At 41.7% G+C, this 22,840-nt stretch overlaps 1 protein-coding gene across 2 annotated transcripts in view; it reads left to right on the forward strand.

The window, feature by feature from the left end:
* pkp4 (plakophilin 4) overlaps nt 1–22,840 on the forward strand; it is an 87,252-nt gene that overhangs the window by 35,652 nt on the left and 28,760 nt on the right. The window contains exons 3-8 of one of the 2 annotated variants that reach the window (XM_080498395.1): nt 927–1,039; nt 10,332–10,366; nt 13,236–13,325; nt 14,802–14,927; nt 15,333–15,526; nt 16,149–16,722. In XM_080498395.1, coding sequence (XP_080354521.1) covers nt 927–1,039; nt 10,332–10,366; nt 13,236–13,325; nt 14,802–14,927; nt 15,333–15,526; nt 16,149–16,722 — 1,132 coding nt within the window. The remainder of the gene's footprint in view (nt 1–926; nt 1,040–10,331; nt 10,367–13,235; nt 13,326–14,801; nt 14,928–15,332; nt 15,527–16,148; nt 16,723–22,840) is intronic. The other variant, XM_080498396.1, reaches the window with a different exon arrangement.

The following is a 22,840-nucleotide window of genomic DNA, read 5'->3' on the forward strand; positions in this document are numbered from 1 at the left end:
TCTCGCTGCAGTCAAGCTTCACATATCTTCAGCAAGGGGAGCAGCGGAGGGTGTAAAGCAGTTTGGAGGGAGGGGTGGGGAGAGCATGTCGACAATGTGGAGGGAGATTTCAGTGTACCCCCAGGGGACACAGGAGAGGAGGTGTGAAGTGTAAGCCGGTGTTGGTGCTGTTGGTGACTGCATTTTCAGACAGGTCGGGTCACAGGAGAAGCTGATAGCAGGGTCATGTGTGTGTTGGTGTGTGGGTGTGTGGGTGTGTTTCTGCAGCTGGCTAGAAATGTAATCGAGCATGATAATGAGCATTACATGGGACAGCTAGTAATAGCGGAGAGCATTCAGACACTCTTCACACTGCCACAGTAGTGGTGTCGCTGTATAAAAAGACATTTCTAAGGTATGCAAATGGCTGTGTGTGCATGGTGCTATTATCTCCCTGTGTATATAAGACCTTGTGTGTGTGTCTTTTGAGTGTCATGATGCAGCGCCGAGAGTTGTGCAAGTAATGGCCTTGTTCGGGCTGGGTAATTATTCGAATGCTGATTTATACTGAACTCCTATAGGAACAGTGCCACCAAGGTTAAATATCACCCACTGAAGTGGTGCTCATCTCTCAGAGTGGGCTGGAAAATGGAAAGACCACATTGGAAACTTGTATGCGCATAAAACAAAGTTTCTGAGCAGGGATTTGCACGGTCTCGATTTTGAAGCTGTTTTTGAGAAAATTAACTCCCATCCAGATTCTCTATCATATCATTTGCTGTCACAAGGCATGCCTCAATAGGAACAAGCTGTCAGCTCTCAGCCTGCCTCCCTCTTATCGACTCCACATTCATCATGTTTGTCAATAGAAGTATGTACACCTCTGATGGAAACATATTCCCAAGCCCCAGTTCCACAGCTCCTCTTTTTGTTGTGTTTATGTGCAGGAGCTTCAGTTTGAGCGGCTAACCAGGGAGCTGGAAGTAGAGCGGCAGATTGTGGCCAATCAGCTGGAAAGATGCAGACTCGGGGCCGAGTCACCAGGCGATGGCAGCAGCAGGTAATGGGAGGATACACACACACACACACACACGCACACAAACAAATCCGCAGTACAACACATGGCTTTTCCTTCTTTCACAGCAGTGGCCATATTCCATAGTGTAACCGTATGGCATTATGGCATCACGATGGAACTGCCTGTTGTTTTTGGATATCATTGGACTGTAATTGTAAACATTGCTCATCCTGCATTTTTTGTTATTTTTATTTTGGGCAGAATTCCTCCAGTGTACAGTATACAAAGCTATTCACAAACACTATTATAGTCATTTAGATATGTGTCGTGGTACATTCATGCATATTACTTCTCAGTGCAGCTTAAGCAGTACATAGACCGTGTGCGTGTGTTTTGGAACGTGCATGACCGTGAGGAGCCGATTCCTCAGTGAACCACGGCTGTCATCGAGTTTGCCCTGGGAACTCATTCCCACTTCATCAGCTAAGACACGAGGCTGCCTGATCATCACACCTCAGTGACCGCACATTCTGTCCTGTCTGCTGTGGCTCAGAGATGTCAGGTTCATTTGTAAAGCTCAGTATCACATACAATATCCCGACGGGCTTCACAAGCTCACTGTGAATAAGGTTCAACAGCCAGCTTATTGCCTCTTATTAGAAAACAGTTTCATGGTTGTCCCTGTGTCATTTGTCAATGACAAAACTATGTGGAAGCACAGCTTTATATACAGAAGTGATACTGGCAGTGACCAGTAGACGCTGTAAAAGCAAAAAAAAAAAAGTCAATACTGGTATGTGTTCAATATTATTTTCAGAGTTGGTTTATTTCATTTAGTCTTTAACCTGTTATAACTGTAATTGTAGCAGTAGGATTAAAGATACCATGTGTAAAGATTTGAGGCATAGTGATATGTGTATGCACCCTGTTACCAAAACTGCCCCGAAAGCCAAACTGAGAACATTTTGAAGATGTATTTATGGTGTAATTGGACACATCTCCAACCTGCCCCCTGTTCTTGTCACACTTTTTATGCAGGCAGAATGTGGACTATCTTAGAGCTCATTAAAAATGTAGAACTTTAAAGTGGCAGGGGAAATTAAAGTAGAGGACTGTGACATTTAACAGTCTTTTCAATAGTTAACTTTTGCAGACAACATTAGTGTGAGGGTTTTTCTTTTTCTTTTTGTTGCTTGCATATATTTGTTTTAAATTACCTGCAACTATAAGAGCATAGTTCTGTTGGTTGTGTGTGTGTGTGTGTGTGTGTGTGTGTGTGTGTGTGTGTGTGTGTGTGTGTGCGTGCGTGCGTGCGTGCGTGCGTGCGTGCGTGCGTGCGTGCGTGCGTGTATACATGACCAATTATTAACCCAACCGCACACGGATGTGTAGCCGTTAGGGACGTGTGTTTTGTCTCAATGGAAAGTTCATTATTGCGCAAGGTTGCTGCAGTAAGAATTTGATATACCAGCTTTAAATGACGAGAATTGCCTTTGTGCTTGTTTAATGGGATCTGGGTTCATGTGGTCAGCACTGAAGCACTCACAGGCTTTGATGAATGATGGGTTCTCGTCACTGAAGCAATAGTTCAATAGAGTGCTCGTCTTTCAAACAGGGCAACTGCGTAAGCGTCGTCCCTGCCACTTCACTCCTTTACTTCCATTTAAACCGTGTATATCCGTTTAGCATTATCACAGATTAAGCACTGCATCATGCACTGCCTGGCCCAAAAGAAAGTCCCTTTAATCACGACACGCGTTCACTGTGGCTTTGTTTCGATAAGCTTCTGCAATGTCACAAGAATTATTTCCGTTCAGTGTTGCATCAATTTTTCACCAAGATCTTGTATTGATGATGGGAGAGTCGGACCACTGCGCAAAGCCTTCGCCAGCACATCTCAAAGATTCTCAGTGGGGTTAAGGCCTGGACTCTCTGGTGGCCAATCCATGTGTGAAAATGAGGTCTCATGCTCCCTGAACACTCTTGCACAATTTGTGCCAGATGAATCATGGGATTGTCTTCTTGGAATATGCCCATGCCATCAGGGAAGAAGAAAAAAAATCCATTGATGGATAAACCTTGTCTTTCAGGATATTCAGGTAGTCGGCTGACCTCGTTCTTTAGATGCATACTGTTGCTGAACCGAGACCCGACCAACTGCAGCAACATCAGATCATAGCACTGCTCCCCCAGGCTGCAGGAGACACGAGCCATGATGGATGCATCACTTCCTCTGCCTCTCTTCTTACCCTGATCACTCTGGAACATAGTGAATCTGGACTCGTCACACCACAGGAACTTCTTCCATTGCTCCAGAGTCCAAGATTTATGCTCCCAAGCAATTGGAAGCCTTTTTTGCCGATCAGCCTCAGTGATTGGTGGTTTTCTGAGGGCTACACAGCTGTTCAGTCCCAATCCCTTGTTCTCTCTGCATTGTGTGTGGAGATCTTAATTTCACTATTAGACACAGTCTGAGCTTTAACAATGCGTTGGACAATTCTTAACCCAATTTTACTAGGTTCTGTAATTTCCTTAGATGTTTTCTCTGCTTGATGCATACCACCTTCTCAAGCAGGATAACAGGATTTTCCACAACCACGGGATTTGTTGTTCCACATGGTTCCTTAAGAAATGAGAAGCTACTCACTGCATCAGTGGGAGTTAAATAAGTTGTTGCCAGCTGAAACATAATCACCCATGCAATGATTATCCAATAGAAGGCAGCTACCTATTTGCTTAGTTAAATCCAGGTGGAGACTTTTCTTTTCGCCAGGCACATATTAGTGTGGGGACACAAGCTAAATTCTTTATGCTCTCTTTAAAGTATCTATCGGCTTCATTTGGCTGTTTTTAAGTTTAGTTTCTGCCTTAATAATGTTTTATTAATAATGTCTAATTACCCACAATCCTCATAAGGAGCCACCAAGAAACTGCAGGACTTGACTTTTGTGCATCACAGAGGGATTTTCAGTCTTTCGCCTTGCATGTCTTACAATCAATACGGCTGTCTCTATGAGAGCTCGCATTATTTAAGTTATACGTCCATGGACATAAACCGAAGCATATCTTTGAGCTCAAGGGTTTATTTGCTGCATTTTATTCTCAGCACGTGAAAGCCATACGTGACCCATGTCAATGTACTGATATGCTGTTAACTGTATCTAACATTCTGAAGATGATGGAGCTTCAGAACTGACGCTACTGCGGCTTGGTTGGTTTTCTCTTTATGTCATTACGTATGTTCAGAATAGTGTATTTAAAAATGTTTGAAATTGTTTTTATTTCCATACATTGTGTACACCACGCATTATAGTCTGAATCAAAAGATGAACAAGAATATTTCATTTTATTATTACTTTACAGAGCATGAAGAAAATAAAATAGTGGGCAGTTAAAAAAATATCTGTCAGCATTTTTTTTTTTATAAACTCATACTGTAACTTTACTGTATAAACGGAAAAATGTTTTGGATTTAGAATAGCTTTCCTTTGAATAACTAAACTCTTATTTTTAACTTTAAAACCAAAGCTGAGGTCCGTTTCACATGGCTGTTGCATGGAACAAATATTTACCATCACTGCACAAATCCCTCGACATTCCTTAGTTTTGACACGGAAAATGTGTTTTTGACGTCACCCTGCACGTTTTCCATTGGGTTAAAGTTCGGGAATTAGGCTGGCCACTCCATAACTTAAATTATTCTAAGTCTGGAATAAAGATGCTGCTGAGTTTCTTGTAGGGCATTTCCTCTTCAGCGTAAGGCCACATGACGTCTTAAAGTCATGTGCATGCAAACTGATCTGTGACCCCAGGTTCTCTTGAAGCCATGTTTTCTTTGTCTTTTTTTTTTTTAGCAGTGGGACTTTACGGGGGCTTGTTGCTGATAGATCAGCTTCACATCATTGTCTTCTAATTGTCACAGTCCTCACAGGTACCTTCAGACTATCTTTGATGACCCTGGAGCTGATCACAGTCGGCGCCTTAGCTATTTTGGCTATTTGTCAATCCGTTTGAATGTCTTTTGTTTTGTCTTTTGTTTGCTTTCATGAGTCTCTGGTTTTGCTTTCCATTTTAAATTATGGCAGGTCAGGATTTTTGCCCAACATTTCCTGCACATGTTTATGCATTTCTTCTAAGCGATGTCTGGAATGACTCATTGTTCTCACATTTTCAGAGAGAATTTTACAGACTCCATGTGCTGGCTCCATACTTAAATAAGGGCCAACTGATTGGCAGGATTTTTTTTTTTTTTCACAAAATGAATGAACCCACCAATTGAACTCTACACTGCTATTACTTTGAACACACCCCTTTCAAAAGAAATATTCAATTACACAGACTCAGGAGCAAGCACACCATGCATTTCTCCTTTTGAATTATTGCCATGCAGTAATATAAATTCTACCAAAAACAGTGATTGATCTGGTTACTGATGTTGGATTGCTATTATTTGAACCCAACTGTATGCAGCTTCTGTGCTGACACAATGCCATTTCAGCAGAAAGTGTAGGGTAACGGCATGGTTTCCCTCAGGGTTTTGCCTCGAACTCTCATATAAACTCCTGAAGACTGCTTTTAGGGCGCTTCTACTCAAAGGAATGGAGGAGCTATTTGCATAACGTTCCAAGTGGTCAACTGATATTCACAGTGCTGGCAGGTCTGAGCCGCGCTCACTGTCAAATGAGCCGTGACAGACCTTGGATATATGCGGATCCTTGACATTTTGATTCAACAGGGGGCTGTGATGGCGCGTTCTGATCTTCTCTGCCTTCACGATAATAAGCCCGGAGCTCTCAGACAGTCCGTTCTCGCACTCCAGCCCCCAGACCTGCAAAAAGCACCCACTTACTACCAGCAGCATGCACCACTCAAGAATGAGTGTCCATTTCCCCTTTTTTCCCTCGGTGCAGGTTTAAGGGCTGAAAAAAAAAAGCAGGACAACAGCTCACTGAGAATATACTGTACACTCCCCGGCTATTTGCTTTCTTTTAATCTTTTCGGCAGCAATTTAGGGAATCCAGTCATACTACTGATATTTACAGATACATTTTATATATATTTTTACTGGCTGAATCCTAGATATATTATGACACAATTAAACTGCTTTAAAAAAATTTTTACAAATTCAAATGAGAAAAAAAAATATAGATATATATTATTCAGTTGCCTAAGTCTAGCTGCAGCTAACATTTGAACGAGAAGCCCTCTTGCTGTGAAGCAACAGCACCGAATATTCAATGGGTTTATTTGTCTTTTCATGGTTTTTTTTATTGTGTTATTTACTTTGCATACAACACTTTGGCTCCCTGCAGTTGTTTTAAAAGTGCTTCATGAATAAAGATGGATTAAAACCACTGCCATTCCATGACAAAGAAGAACAAAATCACAAAAATGCAATGTATAAGGAATGATAGAGAACACAACAATTAATGAGGCTCTCTTTCAAATATTGGTGTGAGGAGTTACAACTTTGGCTTTCTCTGTGTTGTATGCAATAGAAAAGCTGTTTTTTTGGTGTATTTTCTGTACTGATGCCGTCAAGTCACTTGAATTATTTTTGTTTCGCTGTTCATCCAGCATTGAAGATCTATCGTATTTATAAGTGACCAGTGCAAACCACATTTCCATCATCTTGCGGGGGATTGAGTTCCTGCGAGTGCCTGATTAAAAAGCCCATGACTCCCGATCAAAGTGAAACGAGTTCCAGTGTTCTGAAACCTGATACTGCAGTGAGCGGGCAGTTTGTTATGGCTCATCCAGATGTGTCTTCTACTCGGTGGAGGAGCTGCACATATTGCTATTTTGAAGTGCGCTGGTATTTACAGAAGCTTTCTAAGATTTCTGGTGCGAACACGCCTTTTTCGACACTGACAACAGTTTAAAAATGTTTCTCGCTTAAATGCAGATGTTAGTCTGACTCAATCATGCTGATTAAGTCACTGGAGTGTTGAATGTGTTGGTTCAGCTTTGTGACGTCTACTTGACAATGGCTGGCAAAGATCCCACTCCGATCAAAACTGTGCTCTGTAAAATTAAATTTGCTGGTTATCAACGCTATGTTCAGATCTTTTTTTTTTCTCGCTATGGCATTCACATTCTTCTTCTAATCCAATGCTAATAAAATGTTTTAAATTCGTGTGCCTATTACCATGTTTGTCACACTCGAAAAACTCTCAAAGAGCTGAATAATGGGTGAATAACAAAGCTGAAATCTCCCTTTGTTATTCAGATTTAGTATTATCATGGACTAATTTTCAAATCAGTACCTAATGTTTCACATATTCATAGGCTTTTTTTGGCACAGGGTTTGCTGCTTGTAGCTTATGGGGCATGCACCCTAATGTACCATATGCATAATGTTTCAGTTGAGGTTACTGCTAAAGATAGCACATTTGTCATACACGTGTAAACTCTGACAGGTCTCTCCCTCGGGGATCAGGACCACCTGCCAGGACCAAGTGAAGAAACAATGTAGCACTACTTTCACACCTTGTTTTCTGAAGCATCCACATGAGAGGCCTGTCACTGCACATTTGTGTGTGAATGAAGATTACGTTTAAACATCGAGGTCACACTGATTAGCTCAATAGCTCAGCGGGAGAGCAGCCGAGGCGACGCTAGTGACGTTTCCTGGCACCTCTGGAGCCGGTCACTTCCTTCATTTCCACAGACACGCTCAAGGGGTGGTCATCAAACGTGACTTGAGGCCAATTTCTATCCCTCCAGGAAGCAGTGCATTTAATGGCCATCATTATTGATTGTAAATAAAGCATTTTGCCTGCGCTGGACCTGTTGTGTGTCTGTGTAGGCAGTTTGACTGTCACTTTCCAGTGCCTTCACTGAGCCTGCTGGTCGACATGCAGCATGCATGGTGCGTCATCATTACGGTCGGCATTCTTTATACTACTTTATCTGCCATGGTTCAGTGGAGCACAAGTTGCCCAACTTTTTTCTTTTTAATTGTCTGCACGCTCATTAAAATTCTGAGAGATGTGCTGCTGAAAGCTCATTTAGTGTCACCTTAGATGGAAAAAATAGCAGCTGCAGCAGCATCGAGTGTCTGGTAGTAATGACCGGCAAATAGCAAATATTACAAAGAGAAGGGTGGTTACACCTTCTCCCGGGGTCTTGTGCGAGGCCTCAGTCTAATGACCAGCCTCGGAAAATAGCTCAGAGAAATTGCTCTCGCTTTGTTCAGAAAGTATTTTCATGGGTACTTGAAATCATTAGGTGGTTGTTGAAATGTCTATACATGATGGTGTGTTTCGCCGATGTCCACTTTCCCTTTTCGCTGAGCCCTTAACCAAAACCTTTTAAGCAAAAAGCAGGATTACTATAATTGAACTAATTACCTTTTTAGCTCAACACTTTAATTTTTTTGTAGGTTTAAAGTGGCATATTTGCAGTTCTAATGGCTTTATTTTCATTTTAAAAATTGCAACCTTCATTTTGTTTTTCGTTCCTTTCTCTTTTTTCGTCCATAATGTTCTTTTTTTTAGTTAGTTTCTTTTATTCAGTGTTAGGATTCGTGATTGGAAGAGTTGAGAATTAACACACAATACGAGAAAATATACAATCATGCGTTTTATGTCATACAGTAGTCAAAAACAAGATTTGTCTTCACTTAAATTTACCAGTGTTAAGTTCATGTAGTTTGATTCTCCTCAAGCTGCAGCTTTTCGTAGACCTTCAGTGGGACACATTTCCCTGTGATCTTTTTTCTTATTTTTCTTATGGAAAATAAAGCATAAACAAGTAGCAGAATAATATTAGTTATTTTATTAAAGCTCATATTTTTACAACCTAATTTAATTTTTAAAAAATGACGGTCACACTGTGTGATATACTTGCCAGATATGTCCAATAAAAAGAATCGCCATGGGAGCAGTTATGCTTTTTATGGAGTCCAACAGCTGTAAACAATGATATGTTTTATAGGGAAGACATTAAATAGCCCTTCATTCAATCAGAAATGACCACAGTGTAACCAGCAGTGTGAGAGCTGGGAAAGCGTAATGTGGTTGGACTTTTGTAATTAAGTGTAACCTCAAGCTAAATATATAAAGGGTGAAGTTTAGTATTGAGACATAATCAGAATCCTGAAGTCAGTATCATACTAAGGAAACACAAGTGAATGACATTGAGTATCAAACTAAAGTCATCCAGCATATTTCATTGTAAATCCCATTCATTTCCCAAATGAAATCCAGAGCACATGCAGACATTTAATATGCATTTTCTGAAAGTAACTTTTGGATCTCGTCAGGATCTGTACCACTATGCACTGGGTGTTACATCTCGTTCATCTCTCCCTCAGAGCTCACTCTGAAATATGATCCTCGGGTTCAGGATCATTCATCATTAGTCACCACATGCTGTCAGTACACTCTGCTTTTCCTTCTCGTTGTTCTGTGTTTTGACACTGAATAATAGACACACACTCAGGTTGGACCATGATTCTTCCAGTATTTCTCTTCGGGGACCCTCTACCTCTGTGAGATTCTCTCCGCTCTGCAATGAACACTGGCAACACATCAGGATAATGTCAGGATGTCAGGGCACTGAGCCGGTAGGCCGGGTGGTTGGATGTACAGTATCATGACTTTAGATTTTCTCTTCGGATCGCCCACGCACGGCTATGCTTAGGTTCAGATCCCAATACGTTGAAATTTTCGCCATTGACTTTGCATGTTTTCGAAAAACAGCTTCCAGACATATGCTAACAGCTTTTATTTTTAGTGAAACACGGACCCCAATCGTTTACAAGGTGTGGACGTTTCTTTCAAGTTGCAAAATGAGTTAATGTAATTATAAAAACTATATTTCTGTTGCTTTTGTCTTGTTTCCGAGGTCTCATAGTTTAGTTAACTTGTCAAAACATATATTGTAGAATTCTCAGGTCTGAAATGGTCTCAAATATCCAGCAGTTGAAAGCGTTTTCTCATGCTGCATCCTATAGAAATGAATGCAGCTTTGCAGGGTGTCTCCACTGCACCAACAGTGCAGTGCTGGCGTCGGAATATCAATTCGAACTGATGGGGGCGTGTAATGCACTTTCAGCACAATTGGCCACTGAATATATCAATCAAGTCTGAAATATGTCCCCTCTTCCTCAAAATGCTTTTACAAGAAGTACGGAAATCCATAGAGTCAGCCAACACTCAGCCGTCATTTCATGGTGCCTCCGAGCAGAGTCTTTAGCGTAAACGTAGTGATTACCATCTCTGATCTTATTGTGTCTCTTCAATGTATCTAAATGAGATCATTCTTGTCTCTCACTGTGATGTCACTTGTTTGTATTCACTTTCCCATCTGTTGTCCCCCCCCCACACAGCTCCTCTGAGAAGTCCCTGCCTTGGAGATCTGCAGGTAAAAAAAACCAAAACATTTTCTATTTCTCTTCATATGCATTGTGTATTTTACTTCGTTTCTTGAATGCTCATGCATTAAAAAAAAAAAAAAAAAAAAAATGAAAGCAAGCATAACCTTCAAATGATGCCTTTTATGTTAACCAATGGTGGTTTTACTGGAACATATTGGTCCATGAGGTCCCTCCGACTTGTTGGAGGTCGAAGGTCAGCTTTTCCGCAGGTATTTTCCAAAGCTGTTAAGGTTTATATAAACGACAGTCACTAACTCCTACCCATTTGTTAATTCTGTCTCTCGTTTGAGATTCACTGTAAAGTGTGATGTGAAGTAAAGTAGACAGAATATAGTAATGTATGTAACATCAGTAAGTTGTCGCTCCTCACTTAAGTGCCTTTCAAAGCTCATTGTCCATTTAATAAACTGTGGGGTTTGCATAAATGTGCGTACACTCTCAAGTGTGTGGTTCTCTGTGTGTGAAGTGCTGTGCAGTTATGCTTTACATTCCCACAATAATTATTGCTAATATGAGCCCTTTCATCCAAGCGACGGACGGCCTCGGGCATGTTCTTGTTTTAATAGTTACTTAAGATATTTTTGCCCACTCAGTCAGAACTCCTTCAGCGACAGGTGGCGGAAGGATTTCTCTCATCGCCCAGAAGATGTTTCGAAGAAAACAGATAATGAATTAAAGTCACTAATGTCTTTCATGGCTTATTAATTGCAGAGTGGAATACAGAATTTCTGCAATGGTCATTAATCTTTTATTTTCGAACTCATCATCAAAGCCCATGGGGGGTTGTAGTTGCACATAGACTCTGGTAGTATTAATACTACACAATTTGCTCTTTTGCTTCCCATTTCCTTTCTGAATGCATTTCATTAGTGTTGAAACAGTTGGGGACTGATCACAATCACTGTTTTGCTTTGTATTGATTTCTTATTGTAGTGTAGATGATTAATGATGGTAAGATACGGTAATGTACGTTCCCTCGCCAAATCTGAATGAATTAAACTCTAAATGTGTGGCACACACAAGTGCGAGTGGTTCTCCTGCGAGTCGCCTGTATGTCTCCACTGCGTGAGAGATCGGGATGGAAGTGTTACTGTAGAAATGAGCCTTTTAGCCTCAGGAAATGTCAGTGCAGTCACACCTCATGTCCATTGCGAATCTAAAACAAACACACCGTTGAATGAAAGCGTTCCCTTGTTTCTATCTGTTTGGATGCTTATTGTTTTTCCACATCAGCCGCTCATCGCAACGTTGACAGTTCAGTGCGTCAGCAGCATGTTTGAAATAGCCCTCCATGACGCGTTTAATAAAACTCAGGGCAACATCATAACCTGCATGCTTTGGAAATTAAAAAAACAATCCTTCAAGGCAGACAAGCCATTATAGAAATGATTCAATGAATTGGTAAACAACGTCAACGTGTTTGACAACCCTTGATATGTCATTTCATTGCATATGTGACATATAACAATAAGGCTATCCAACAAAGAGAATACTGTGCTCTATTGCTCTATTGATTCAAAATCAATAGAGCAAAATCTAAGATCTTTTTTCTCATAATTGGTCATTTTTCTTAGATTTTCATTCTACTAAATATACTCATCAGTACTGTATGTGAGGGTGTTGTTGTGAGTTTGTTAAGCAATATATCCAGTAGAGGGCATTGTAATTTATGGTGGTGTAATATTGAAGATGAATGGGTAATATCCATGTGTGTGTTCATTAAGTCTTTCCTCGAAGAGATTGCTCATATCTGTTGTCTTCCAAGTTGTCTTTCATGTTCTTATCATGCACACCGCTGCCTCTCAGGTCATCAATACTCCGTTTGCTAAGCATCTGTAAATTCCCTGAAATCATACCAAATGAGTAATGAAAATGGCAGAAAATGGGCAGAAGGCTCCATCCTTGTCGTGTTCAGCATTGAACATTAATGATCTTAAGTTGGATGAATTGGCATAGAAAATGGATGACTAGTCCATAAAAGTCCTGGGTACAAAAAATCTAAAAGAAAAATATTTGGTATGAGTTTGGCTGTTTTTGTCAATATTGGGTGCCAGAACTGGACATAAACAGACTTTTGACCTGCTCTCCACCTTGACCCCACCTTTTGAACACCAAGAACATGGCAATGATGCTGATGTCCATTCCAGTGCCTGGAAAATCCTCACTCAATTGTATTAACTTTCTCTAATAAGATGTGTTGCGGCCTTCCATACATCACAACACCTTCAGTCAGACTATTTTCTTTCATTCCATTCACAGAAACGGCATCAAGGCATATACGCAGGTCGCAATCGAAGTGGTCAGAAAAATCAACCATCGTGAGACTCAATACCAAAAAAATCGGAAATTTCTAAGCTCGAAGGCAGATCAAAAGGAGCATTAGTAGTTGTAGTCATTAAGGCGTTAACGGACATGTATTTCAAACCTTTTCAACATCAGAACTAACTTTGGATTCTGTATCTAGAGCGCTTTGTTTGATACTCCATATCTCCACTCATACATTCATCTTCTATACCTCTTTATGGAACTGAGGTTTACTGCATCGTTTTCCAAGACTATAAATACCTGACAGAATTACATGATGAAATGAGGAACAAAGAAGATAAAGACAAATTGGTTATCTGTGTGGGTTTTCCTTTATTGTGTAAATTGGGATGTGGTTGTTTTTCCTCTCCAGTTTAATGTAATTCATCATTAATAGATGAGAAAGTGTCTGTGTTGTGCTAAGACAACTACTCATGGGATTACCGACGCACGGGCACATGGTTCAGATAAAACGCTCAAGTATAAAATAGGTTTTAAAAACTCCACTCCCAAGACATAAATGTGAAAATTAACGGCTTTCTTTTTCCCCAGCGTCTTGGAGAGAAAAATTCTCTGTCCGCAGTGGGCATGTCATGTGTGAAAACAGACACCATGGAGTTGTTACACATGGTTACCTTAAATGTGAGTGGCGAACGCCTCAGCCGTACATAGATCATCTTCGGTTTGTGGAGAAGGGCTCTGTTTCACATTTGGGTTACTGTCTCTATCTTTTGTGCGCTTCCCTTTTGACTTTTTGGCATGTCGTTTATCAAATCGTGAGACAGCACAGTCTAAAATAAAAGTGGTGGTTACGTTGGGCTGAGCTCCTATTGAAATATCTTTTACATTTAGAAGAAGTCACACTATTTTACTGTAAACACATTAAGTCTCCTGTGTGAAAAATATCTTCACTAATGGAGCTCAACGAACCAAACAGGCTTGTTTCTGTCATTTATAATCAAATGTATAAAAGTATTTAGCTACAACTCTTCCACATGCCACAATTGAATGTGGCAACATATTATCACATCACATTGGGAATCCTTATCAATGCAAAAAGTTTATTGCGACATCAACACTTTAGTAAAATAAAACATAAAAAAAGTAAATGACTAAAACATGAGAAACCCAGTTTGATCAGTGATTGGTCAGATAGGTAATTAAAAAAAAGCATTGTAATCCAATCTAAAAAAAATCACTGTGGCAAACACAATGATGGAATAACTACGATGTGACACTGATCATCTTTTTGTTCTAAAACTATTAGGACACAGAAACAAGAATCCATATCTTTGCCAGTTAATGCACATTCAAGTGTTAAAAAAATATCATCCCTGTTAGAAATTGCATAGCTGATAAAAAATGCTGAGCACATTCTTGACTCCAAACCTGCATTAATCTGCCTCCAGTCAATCCCATCTGTAAACGGGCAAGCGCCCTTAGATATCCAGAGGTGGGAGTGTGAGATGCCAGACTGTCAAACACACGAGGCCTATGTGTCAACAGATTTATTCAACAGGTCAGCGTTGGCAACAGGGCCTCTCCTTCATGGGATTCGGCTCTCATTCACACCGTGGCTAACATGGGCAGGATTGAACTGATCCGGGCCGCCGGTGTTTCCCCTCCCTTGTCTGGCTGCTGTTGTAGCCATGGCAAAAGAACCCATTGACTGTGGTCACGCTTAACTAGATTGTGACTATGAGAAAGTGTTGTGCACGGGGACATTAGTTGGCTAATTTGTGTGTCTGTTTGCCACACTGCTTGTTTTCATGCCTGGGAAGAGGAGCGGTGTAGAGAAATGTTGCAGCAGTGAAACTATTTGGAGCATGGCTATATACACGGTATACAAAATGATGGGCTATCCAATTCTGACTGCCCAAATTAGTCTCGTAGTAAAATTTAATGACTCCAACTGTAAACAATTGTGGAACTAATGTTGCAGAAATGATCGTCGTCGTTGTTTCCCTCTCGATTCCCTAAAAAAAAAAAAAAAAACTGTTGACGCCATTAATGACTATTACAATCTTTCAGTCCCAAAGCACAAACTCTATGATTGTTTCAGACTCAAAGCTCTTTTTTCCTCCCTGTTTGACGTTCTGCTCCGCTGTGTTTTCTCAGATGCCTCCGCCTCGGGGGACACCAAGTCTCGGGTGACTGACAGCTCCCAGTCGCCCAGCTACCGCATCAGGGCTGAGTCAGAGCAGGTGTCTCTGTACTCCCCGGAGCAGTCCTCCCTTCATGAAAGTGAGGGTCTGTTATTGCCTTCTCTATATCTTTGGCAGCCTTGTTTTTTGTTTTTTTTTCTCCCTCTTGTCTCAGTTGTGTCGATTGCACACTGTCTCCTAGCATTTTCTTTTGATCACACAAACAGCTTGTTGGTTTTTTTTTTTCTGACAGCTTTGTCTAGTTTTACACTGATTCTTATACCTGCAAGTGTCACAGATATCAGAGGTTATGGATACTCGATGGGGTTGGCATCAGGTGGGGGGGGAATTGTTACCCCTCCTACTGTGTCATCTGTCATGGCTAATGCTATCTAGGCAAAGGTCATGGCTGTTATGAAACCTTTTATAATGTGTCTCTGACTTTTCCCTCTCTGCATTTCACTCTCCGTCTTTCTTTCTTTCTTTTTTTTTGTCGGTGTCTCAGGGTCCGCAGGTAATTCGTGTAGCTCCACTCAGATGAACTCTTACTCGGACAGCGGCTACCAGGATGCCAGCAGCGGCTACCTCAACAGCCAGAACCTGGGCAAGGCTGAGCTGAGGATGCAGCACTCGTTCCCTGGCGCCGGCGCCGGCACCCTCGTGAGGAATGCCAGGGCCGAGGGCCAGGCTTCAGCCCAGGTACCAACGTGTTGTGATTGATGTGCAACGTATGGCTGTCGGAAAGCATCCCATCGAACGTCTTACCCCTGTCGTGATGTTCAAAGTCTTGTGAAATATGGCTGCCTCACATTTTGCCGTTTCACGCTGCTCTGTGAAGGTCAATGAGTCTGTTTACATGACCATGAAAATCCACTGGGAGTAAACGGATAATCTGATGCGTTTACATGTATAGTAACCAATAGTTTAATCATGTAACAATGTCGGTTATTTTGAAATATAATAAAATCAAAAATGTACTAATTTGCCAACAGTGTAATAAAATATTTGACTCAATATCAGACAATACAAAGTGCAACATAGTCCTGCTTCGTACGACTTTGTGCAGAGGCCGCTGAGATACCAAATGTTGGTGTCACACTATCGAGGGGGACGCAAAAGAGGCAATAAATATGGCCCCCGAGTAAAGTCATGAATCGCTTTAAGTAATGCTGTGTTATTTAGTTGTGTCATTATCACTGCACAAGCCCATTTCTACCAGAGAACACAACATGTTCATATTATTTGCAGCTCTTTTGGCTGTTTGGAATTATACTGTATGTAGACAAGTACACAGTGCAAATGTGTCCCCCCTTGTTTGCAGGTTCATGCGGTCACCAACGCCGTGCCTGGCCGTGCTATGCGAAGGGTGAGCTCAGTGCCTTCTCGCTCTCACTCGCCAGCCTATGCCAGCAGCATGTCCCCCTCCCGTGGCTCCCTGCGTACCTCAGCTGGCAGTGCCTACGGCTCCCCGATCGTAACAGAACCCAAGCCCCTCTCCAGCATCTACTCTACGACTTTGCCCTCTGCCCAGCGCGCCGGCACCGGCGGCAGCGGCTCGCCGTACTCCACCCAGAAGAACTCCCCCGCCGCCCTGCGTCGAATGGGCTCCACGAACTCGCGCTCTGGCAGCGCGAGCCGCACGACCTCGCCATATCAGGCCCCTGCGGGGTCATCGTCAGGCCGCATGGGCTCCCCTCTGACGATGGTGGACAACATCAACCCTCCGCTGACGAAGCAGCCGACTCACTCGTCGTCTCCGGTCAGAGCGAGTATGACTGCGGTGCCTCAGCACTACAGCTCCACTCTGCCCCGCTCAGTGCTCCACAACGCCGACCCCTACGGACCCCAGAGCTACGACATTTATGAGAGGATGACGCGACCTGACAGCCTTGCAGGTATATACACACACACACATACACACACACGCACAAGGCTACACTGCTGTTAAAAGTACATCTGTTCATAAAGGCATCTTGTGAATAACCAGAACTTATCTTCTGATTATTCAAAAAGGATCACTGTTAGTCAGTATTTGAATGGTGCATGAACTTCAGAGAACACATGTCAACATTGCCTTTTAAAAGAAATCTCCTCAATACAGTTCTGAACTTGGGGGTAAAAAAAAAAAAAGAAAAAGTTTTCATTAGTTATAAAGAAGCATTACTGAACACTTGGCATGTCAAACTTAATATTTTTGTCGGTTGTTGGCACGCTGCAGTAGCTGATTTTACATTCAGAGTTTTTGGCTTGTTGCTGGCTCTTTTCTTCCATATTGAATGTGAAAGGAAACAGTCTGTGAGGTCTGTGAGTGCCCTCACAAAAATAAAACTGCTGCATGACTACTAATATTGACTGAAAGAGGATAGTAGACCAGTAATCACCGTCATGAATATAGTGAGATCTTCTATTGAAAAGAGAATTGGAAAATCAAATATATCAGCACTAATGCCGTTTCCTGTATATCTAATGTCTTGTGCTTTCTTGACTAATCTCATAACCTGCTCTATATTACAGTATGCTTTGAGTGGACTTTTTTTAAAACTGTGGCCAACTGTGTCACTCCTACTTTAAAGCACAGCGTGTGTCCTGATTTCCCTGTTTTGTTAAACACGAAGCTCAAGGAAAACATACGAGAATGAATTACATTATTCTATATTTGTCACGGTCGCGAAAATGGGCTTACTTATGAGCTTGTCAAACTATTACATCACTCGTTTGATTGACACAACAAATTTGATACATTTGGTTCTACAGCACAAGGCGGCTGTGGCTCAGTTGATAGAGCAGATTGGTGTCCAGTCACAAGGTTGTGGGTTTGATTTCCCCCCCATGTCATCATGTTTATATTACAAAGTGTCCTCGAGCAAGACACTGAACACCAATTGGATCCCAGTGGTGTGCGAGCGTGTGAATGTGACGTGACAAATCATGTGAAAACAAGTTGAAACTGCTGAAGTGGTGAAATGCATTTAAAATAGGTTGTTCAAGGTTATATGTGGATTCGTTTTTACAAAGTCAAGCAAAAAAAAAAAAAAAAGACACACAAGGCTTATTTCTCTAGTGTATTTCAGCAGCTTGTGCACGTCACATTGAGGCCAAGCGGGGATGGGGTTTAAATGACCAGATAGGAGGTTTGACTTTTCAGTAGGTCCCTCTGTGGAAGAAAACCTTTCGTTTCATTAGTCTGTCTGGTCTCAGATTTTAACCACACACGACCGAGAAGCACCAACACACCTTGAAGTACACATATATTGGCAAGTGGCGACTTTAACTACTGGGATGGGTCACCAAAACCAGGATAATCATCTGTTGTGAGTGGTTTGTTACTGTTAATAACATAGTAATTATTAGTTAGGCTGCATGAATTCAACATATACATAGTGTAGCTTTGAGTGCTTGAGGTCACAAACTTTGTGGAGAGAACTTAGTGAGTGTCTTGTTGGCAGAAGTTACCAAGACGAGCGAGACAAATCTGAGCGAAGAACAACTCCTGACTAACCTCAAGTTCACCCCGGACACAGCTTTGGTGATTCATGACTGTGTCATAACGCTCCATGTGATTTGCACCAATTCTAGGTGATGCTCATGTTTGCACAACTATTACTGACAAAAATTGAATTGAGGAGGTCGAGCCAGACAGGACGGTGCCTCATTACTTTCACAGACATAATTTAACATTATGTCATGCATAGTGGAAAAACACCACAAAATTCAAGAGCTAATAAACAAAATCTCATCAAATCAATAAACTCCTCTGCCTTTTGAATGCAACTGTTAGTAACCGCAGATGTGTGTCTGATGGGAAAGAAAAAAAGAACAATATACTATTAACACCTGGTTTCAGTTTGGGCCAAGAGAAAGAACACTGTCATTTGGAAGTGCCAATCCCGGATCACAAAGACATTATCATCGTACACTTGAGTGTTAATTTTTGCATTTTAACACTCAGCATTTGAAGTCTTATCATAATCGCAATACTCAACATTATTACATATCACATGTTGAGATGAGATTTATTGTCACTTAAAGTACTTGAACAGCTCTTTATTCTTATATATGAAGAAGTGTCCTTATGTTGGAAGACAAATGAAGGATATTAAAGAAAACATTTCCACAACATGTAATGGAGTCGCTTCCCAATCCATTGTTTTCATGAGCGCATTATCAAGGCAATAGTGTCACTGCATTCGCTGAGTGTGTGTGCGTGTGTGTGTGTGTGTGCGTGTGTGTGTGTGTGTGCGTGTGCGTGTGCGTGTGCGTGTGCGTGTGTGTGTGTGTGTGTGTGTGTGTGTGTGTGTGTGTGTGTGTGTCTGTGATTTCCACAGATCAAGAAGATAATTATCAAACAACCTGCCTGCCCAAATTAGTTTTTTGTAATCCTTATCAGAAGAATGAGGCAAAAACAAGAGCCGGTTAATGTTTCCAAGCCAAACCAGTAGTCTCTCTGTCTCACTCTCGTAAACACCAAGGTTTCTTTTAAAATGATGGTAAATATTTAAAATAAACAAATAATCTGTTTTCGTTTGGCTCTCAATGTAGTATTTGTGCCTTCAGCAGGAGAATTAAATGAGTCTTTTAAAAGGTGGTGGATGGTAGGTCCCACTGTTAAACCCCAGAACTTTTTTTGATTTCTCCTCGAGAAGCATAAAGAAAATGAGCTTTCCAGTAAATCACCTTGACTGTTTTATGGTTAATTGACTTTATTTCTCCTCGACTTCATGCTGCCTGGGTTTATCCTCAGATGCCCTCATTGATGGTGACGTCCAAGGTGAACTTTTGTGGTTGTCCCGTTGCTCGTTGTCTGTGTCGTCTCATGCATGTCGCATGTGTGATCGTTCTTTGTCATGTGTAAGAATGATCTACACTCACCTGTCTTTCTTACCACTGAACACTAAATGTTGACTGCTTTTCTATCACCTTAAAAGTCATGCGTTATGATTGTGATTCACAATTAACATATTGTACCACAAACTTTTCACTTCATGGGATAGGTCCACCTTTTAGGAGTTTCTCGCGCAAGTATAATAATGCGTGCAATAGTATTGACAAGGAGATACCACGGTAAACATGCAAACTCACCATAGAAGGAATCAATCCTGGAATCAATCCTGCGTCTTCTTGCTGTGAGGCAAACATGCTAACCACTGCACCTCCCAGCTGCAAATATTGTCAAAGAACTTGTCTGTGCTCACCTTTCATATTAAATGGTGGACATAAAAAAGGCTGTTCTGATATGATGTTGAAGTTGAATAGTTGTGTGTGGGTCTCGTCATGTGACTCAAAAGAAGCAAGGATGTGCAACAGCATCTTGATTTATTCCTTTTTTTTCTTCCTAATACAGTCATGAGTTTTGTCCTGTGGGAATCTACATTGAGCTCTGGTGCTCGCACCTCAGGATGTTCACTGTTTCTTCTCTTAAAGGGAAGACATGTTGAAATAGTTGTATTTCTGAAGATATTTTTTCAGGCATGTGCAGAATATGTCAATGAGCTCTTTGTTCAACTTATGAACTGTGAATCATTCCCAAGTCACAGGTTCCATCAGTGTCTTTTGCCCCATTTTGACCAAAATACCTAAAAATCTTTTCCGGTTGTTCCTCTTCTATGAAAGTTATGTATGAATTCTGCTCATCGTCGCTCGTGTTTCCACAACGTAGGAAAAGTTGAAAACCAAAACTGGGAGTTTGTCTTTCAAGGAAAAATATTGTTGCCAAGAGAAGTTAGCGGTAAGGAAACAATTATTTAAGGTTGTGAATCATCAGGAAGAGAACTTATTAGATGTCAAGAGAAAGGGCCAGTTAATCGGAGAAACAAACTAGTAAATTCCAAGGTGCTGCATTTTATTCCAGGTAATTTTGGAAAAGAAATGGAGGGTAGTAAGAAGGTAGAAATTCACAGTAGAATTGATTCTTATTTTTCTTGATATGTACTGTTTTGGACCTATTTATAGCTAGATTGGTACAAGCTATAAAAGGTAAGATTGTTGTTGTTGTTGTTGTTGTTGTGATGTACATTGATGTTAAACATTCAGGTCTGCAGATTTATGTGAGCAAATGCAATCATGGGGCAAGTTTTGAGTCAAATGTCTCACAGTCAATCCAAAAGAGTTTGCAGCACTTATTATTCAGAAATGAAACTAAAATGCATTTACGATGATTATTTTTTTCTGTTTTTGTTTGTTTTTTGTTTTGGTTTGGTTTCATACCACACACACACACACACACACACACACACACACACACACACACACACTGCCGCTGTGATTGATGATGTGTCTTGTCTCCCCAAAGGGGTTTACAGCCCCTGTCCAAGAGGACCCAGACCCCCGCGCCTCGTCCACTCGCTCCCTCCGATAAACCATCGCCTCAGTGTTTTTCCTCCTGCTTTGCCTCATCTCACTTTCAACCTCCTCTCTCTGTTTCTGGCTCTCTCCAGCTGCCCTCGCCTCCTCTTCACTGTCTCCCATTTCCTCGCCAGCACATCATCTGCACTTTGCCTTTATCACAGTAATTTGTCACAAGTGTCTGATGAGGCTCGGCAGTGGGAAATGGGATGATCACATGATCTGGCTCAATTTCCAGCATTCAGCAAAACACCATCCAACAGCTCAAACTTGATATTCTACACATTTGTGATTTTCTTGACAGCCTTTGCTCACACCCTTCTTGCAAACATCGTGTGGTTTACACTTTTTCAGTCCCAACACACCTGTATCCCTTTTCCACTGTATTATTTTTTCCCGTGTAGTGCCCTTTTCGCTGCTCGCCTTTATTTCCGACCACCCACCTGCACGGCCCGCTCTCAACGCTTGCCTGCACTGTCGCTGGCAAGGATGTCTCAGCCACCCATCCTCTGCTGAAAAATGAAGACAAATTGTCCCTAATAATATACTCATTACACTGCATGTCCATTTCAGAGGAGAGTGGGACAAAGAGGGATGACTTGGGAAATGGGATGTGTGTATTCTCTCTCTCTCTCTCTCTCTCTCTGACAGCCAGGCTGCTGTGGCACTTTTAGCATGTTGTTGCCTATTTTTACCCTCGATGCTCACTTTTATGTATAAAGATTTTCTGGCAATTTTCCCAGCTTCATTTGATGGGATCAGATTGTTTGTGGAGGGCTTTTTGAAAGTAATTTTGTGTTGAGCAAGGCATTCAGCTGCATCCATTTAAGTGTTTGTTTCTCCGGAGCAAGCACACGCCAGGCCGCCTCGCCCTTCATCTAGCCTCTCTGCCAAGTGTAATCTGTTAAAGCCACGGTGAGAGGACTGAGGGGGAGAATTAAATGACTATAACGCTGCAGGAATGTGGGCCATTCATCCTCTATAGACAGCAGTATGTTATTTCTCCCTGACAATTTGCAGATGCTCTTAGAAGTGACGGCAGCCCCTCTATCAGGGGAGCAGAATAAAGAAGGCAGACAGATTAGGCTCCTCTAAGGTGGTTTGAATGTTGCTACTTTCAGGAGCGCTGAGGAGGAGAGATACGTACGACGGCTCCTGCGTCTGTGAGATTCTGTCGCTCTCACTTGGTCACAGCTGTGCCAATCCACCCCCCCCACCCCACACACACACCACCTCATTCATGTGGCCAAAGCTTTACATGGGATGAGAAGTCTCTGGTGGTCCTCGATGGCCTCATTAACCCTCTTTTCATTTCCATCTTTTCTTTCCCACCCCCTTTTTTTCCTGCTCTCTGTACTTTTTGTCCCGATGCTCCCGTCTGTCCTTATGCCGTCCCACTACCTCTTCGCTCTACACACCCCCACCTCTTTCCGCCAACCCCCCCACCCCCAAAACCTTTGAACACCAGAAGCTGAACTGATTTCCTGCCAAGCTGCTGTTAGTGGCCATTGTGTGAGCTGCCACAGAGAGTGAAAGGCTTCCTTGGCTATTGAGTGCACCACAACTGCACACAGCAGCAGAATTATTCTTTTTTTTTTTTTTTCTTATGCTGTTTTACTCCCTACCATGAACAACAACATGCCTCCAGTTCAAGAGTAGCTGTTTATACGC

The sequence above is a fragment of the Blennius ocellaris genome (assembly GCF_963422515.1).
Source record: "Blennius ocellaris genome assembly, chromosome: 6".
NCBI lineage: Eukaryota > Metazoa > Chordata > Actinopteri > Blenniiformes > Blenniidae > Blennius > Blennius ocellaris.